The sequence below is a fragment of the Triticum aestivum genome, chromosome 1B (genome assembly GCF_018294505.1).
Source record: "Triticum aestivum cultivar Chinese Spring chromosome 1B, IWGSC CS RefSeq v2.1, whole genome shotgun sequence".
Classification (NCBI taxonomy): domain Eukaryota; kingdom Viridiplantae; phylum Streptophyta; class Magnoliopsida; order Poales; family Poaceae; genus Triticum; species Triticum aestivum.
Window position 1 is genome coordinate 667843886 of NC_057795.1, and position 4728 is coordinate 667848613.

Here is a 4728-nt window from a genome sequence, read left to right on the forward strand (position 1 = left end):
ATTTCTGCCGTACGTCATTAGCGTTTTTGCAGAAAAGCCCCTTCATTTCTTAATATTGAACCCGCAGTCCCTGCTTTAAGTGGTCTGGGAAAACGATTCGTTTTTACAAAAACAACCCCGTTGTTTGGTCTATTCAACCCACTGTCCATATGCTTGGTTTACTCGCGCCTGCTCGCGCGACTGGGGGCGGCGCGCCTACTCTATGCAGAACGGCGGCGGCGGCCGGATCCGTGCGCGGCCGGGACTGGGGAGGCGGATCCGTGGGCGGGCGGCGAGGCGTGGGTCGCTGGTGAAGACAAGGCCGGAGCACGGTTTCCCGGGCGGATCCATGGCATCACCGACACTGGGAAGAAAGGAAACAGGGAGGTGAGGGAGAGAAGGAAGAAAGGAGGGGCGGTGCGGCGACCTAGGCAGGAGCTCGCCGGAGCGTGGAGACGGCGGACGGGCGCGGGAGAGGGGCGGATCCGGCGCGACGGCGCGGAGTCCTTAAATATTCAGACTCGTCGTATTTCCTTCTTCATCCTGCTGGTGTTGTTCATCCAGAGAAAGGAGAAGAGGAAGGCGGCAACGCCGCCGGCCGGTTGGATGACAGCAACCAGGCCACGGGTGGTGCAGCCACTCCGACGAGTAAGAATGAGGACTTACCATCAGGTATAATCCATTCATCTCCCCCCTTTTCCTACTTCCCCTCGATCTGGTCCTCATTGGCCATGTTCTTCAGCTGCAGAAATCCTCATTCTTCATGTTATTGAGTCGATCTGAAGCCCAGAGCTTAGAGATCTTGTGCTCTGCATTATCTGATATTTCATCTGATTGAGGGTAGTGGATGAAAGCATGGTTTAGTCATTGAGTTGACTAAAATCAGTTGAGTAGAGAGAGGCGTTGATTGCTGCAATTTAGATACAGGGCTTGATTGAGCTACTGCTGGCCGCTGCTACTAGAAAGACAGAGAGAGCAGAGAGGGAGAGACAGGGTTCCAGTGCTTACTGATCTGGTTTTGGTGAGAAAAAAAAGAGAAATAGGAGAGGAACAGAGAGTGCAGAGAGATAGAGAGACTACACATCACTGAACCCTTTGGATTCTAATGCAAGGCTGAATAATTTTGTGTGTTCTTACTGTCTGGGATAATATGCAGTTTTTTGGCTTATCATTGTGCCTCAAGTTTCAGACATCGCTTGGCTGTACAGCGACGATTTCCGCCGATAATCCGTCTACTCATACTCGACTGTTCGCCGGAACTTTGTCTGACCTGAGGTATATATTACAGTGTCATCAATTTGCATCTGACATCAAAGACTACTTATTAATTTTGTATGTTCTTTAGTATCTGCACTTCAATCTCTAAACAAGTCAATGCCTGAAATACCACATGTACTCATTACAAGATGATCTTCAGGAAAGACAATAATGACAAGTAGCGATCAAAGTAGATAAAGCTAGCTAAAATTTTATCTAGGAAGAACAGCTGTTGTATGACTGAAAAATATGAGAAAAGATAAACTAATATCATGGTGATGGCATTAATTGATTATTTTTGAAATAGCAATCAAAGGTGATAAAGGTAGCTAATTTTTTATCTACAAAGAGCAGCTGTTGTGACAGAGAAACGAAAGCTAAATATACAACTATATACCTGTCCGCGTCTATCAATTTAATTGTTACGAGTATTTCTAATTCATTGGTCTTACTTCTTCATAATACGTATATACTACTTTTGTTCAGGTATATACTACTTTTTTATCACTTTTACTTCTTCTCACCGGATGCATGCATGCTTCTCCGCACAGGTTTCCCTTAGTTCAGTACTTTTTTTTTTGGTGTATACTTTCTCCTCATCAATCAAGTATACGTACAACAAGACAGAAAGAAACATATGCTGTTGATCGATACTGAAATATCATATGGAAGATAGCCCTCTCTTCTATACCCCTTTGTGAAAAGTAGTATACTATCATTTCAAAAGAAAACACACCATATACTCATTTCTGACAATGAGTATACACTGATCATTATTGCCAGTATCATAGGTATATACTCTGAGAATAGTTGTATATATCCCATTTGAAAAAATAGTATGTATATACTCCTTGCAAATTACTCCATATCATTTAAAAGTTTTTACGTAAGACTGACCGTGTAGATACAATAACTAATTAGTATTTTAATAACTTGAATTGCATGGCTTGATCGCTTTGCTTTGGTCTTCTCTTATGTATGAGTGCACCATGTGTGGGTTAACTTTTTTTGGGTCTTCTAACTCTCTGGGATAATTTGCATCTCTATTTGTGCTAATTGGCAAGGTGCATGAATACTGATTTATCCAAGGTTTTGCTAGAGAAGTTGCAACAGCTTTGATCAAATATTATTTTTATTATTCCTTCTTGGTTTTAGACAATAAAGTTGAGAATCTAAATCCTTCTACTGTATCTATACCTGTAATAGAGCAACACGTGGTGCAGCTAGCTGCAGCGAGGACCAACTTGACTTGATGGGGATACAATTACCAAGAAAGAATCATACTCCTGTATGATCCAAGATATTGCACGAACAAGCTTGGGTGGATACACAAGAAAGAATCATACTCCTGTATGACCAACTTGACTTGATGGGGAGTACCTGAACTTACCTTTATGCATTGCACGAACTACCAAGATATTATATCTTCCTGTATGATCCATAACTCATAGACATGGGTAGCGATGGGATACCATTTGGTATGAACAACATCATCATCTTGCAATTCTAACATGTATTCATTTAATTTATTTATCTGCATAATAGCGATGGATCTTACGTATGTCTATTTTATTTGAATCTAAAATGCAATTAACTCCTTAATTTGCCTTCAAAAGGATGAGCGATCTGGCATGTAAGATTAGCTCGGCGGTTCAGATTATCACTGTTAGTCTTTTGGTCATGGCAATATTTTTAGACTTCTTGAGATAGCTCGACCAATCTGGTGTAAAGCTATGAAGACATTTTGCTTGGAAACAATACTGAAAGGATACCTTAACTTCATTTTATCCCCTAGATTAGTATAAGTATATTAAGTCCCGTTTATTTAGATGTATAGCTTGCATGACAGTTTTGTTTAAATAAATTTTTGGGGCATTTAGCAATTCTCACATATGTTGTTAGCTATGCACTTGCTTTTCAAGATATCATTTCCAATCATGCATGCACTTTTTATTTCATGTCGATAACATGGCTGATGCTTCGCGAAATGTCTAAACGAGATAGATAGATAGATACATAGATAGGCACAGATATAGAGTATGTGAGTGATGGAGCATGATGTGGTCTTGAACCTTTGGACTAGGGGGAGCTAATTTTTTTTCTCCCGTTGCAACGCACAGGCAGTTTTTGCTAGTTATGCTAAAAAATACATCAATTTTTTTAGATAACAAAAATACATCAAGTTCATCAGTTGGGCTACTTTGGGCGTTATATTTGCCTCTTGGGCTTACTTTTTATTGAAATTTCATTTTACACAATTAATTTCATTGTATTTACATTAAAGCCAAAGCCCATCCATTATTTACCTTACATGTGGATCGATCGATCAGGAGTACCCTAGCCATTCCGGCGGTTGAAGGCCGGCAAGACCGCAAGAGATGATTCATCCTCATCACCGTCGGCACTTCAAGGAGCACTAGGTGCAGTTAGCATATTGTTGGCATTGGCATGATTTATTCTCTCTAATGTGTTGTTTAATCTAATGAAAATTTGGTAATGTGTTTTATCTTGTAGATTCTCATGTGTGCACAAGGATGAACACCAAAGATTGGACTTATATTTGGTGTTGTATCTCATGTTTTTATTTACTTCTATAATGTATGAAATATTAGTGCGTATATTTCACACGACGTTTATTACATATATGATACATGTGGTGTAGATAGATCAAAGTATCATATATCAGCTAGCTAGCTTACGGCGTGACCAGGCTTCAGCACTTCGCTAGCTCTGCCAGGAGTTCGATGGTGTGTCCGGGGAGCCACTCAAGGAAAAAGAAAACATAAAATATAGGAGTGATGTGGGAGCTCTACAGTACTTGACACTGACACGGCCATACATATACTTTCCTATCAACAAGGTATGTCAGTATTTTCATGCACCTATGACTACAGTGGACAGTTGTTAAAAGAATTGTACGATATGTAAAACATACTATGAGTTTGAGTCTTTAGTTCAGATGCTTTAATTCTACTCTTGTTAGTTCCTTTTCTGATGATGTTGACTGGGCAGGATATAGTGATGATAGAAATTCAGCTGGAGACTTTGCAATATTCATTGGTTCTTATTTCCTGGAGTGCGAGAAAACTAGCTACAGTGTCAAGGTCAAGTATAAAAGCTGAATACAAATATTTAGCAAATGCCATTGCTGAAATCATTGGAATCATTGCAAAATGAGTTGGGAATTAAGCAAAATCGTATCTCCTATATATGGCCTGATAACATGGGAGTAACTTATATTTCCGCTAATCCAGTCTTCCATGAAGAACAAAACATATTAAAATTGATTTTTGTTTTGGACATGAAAGAGTTGTGGAAAAGAAGTTGGACATACGGTTCATTCCTTCCAAAGAACAAGTTGCGGATGGTTTCACTAAAGCCCTGGCGGTCAAGCCATTTGAAGAGTTCAAGAGGAATCTTGAACTAGGATAGTTGGGATTAAGGGAGGATGTTAGACATACGATAGTAATTTGTTGTAATCTCACCTGACTA

At 40.0% G+C, this 4728-nt stretch overlaps 1 protein-coding gene across 1 annotated transcript in view; it reads left to right on the forward strand.

Moving 5' to 3' along the window:
* Positions 1-3325, forward strand: part of LOC123082080 (uncharacterized) — a 4286-nt gene extending 961 nt beyond the window's left edge. Inside the window, exons 2-5 of the mRNA XM_044504500.1 lie at positions 33-651; positions 1169-1254; positions 1723-1787; positions 2443-3325. Of these exons, the coding sequence (XP_044360435.1) occupies positions 33-651; positions 1169-1254; positions 1723-1787; positions 2443-2489 (817 nt within the window). The 3' untranslated portion in view covers positions 2490-3325. The remainder of the gene's footprint in view (positions 1-32; positions 652-1168; positions 1255-1722; positions 1788-2442) is intronic.
* The last annotated feature ends 1403 nt before the right edge of the window (positions 3326-4728 follow it).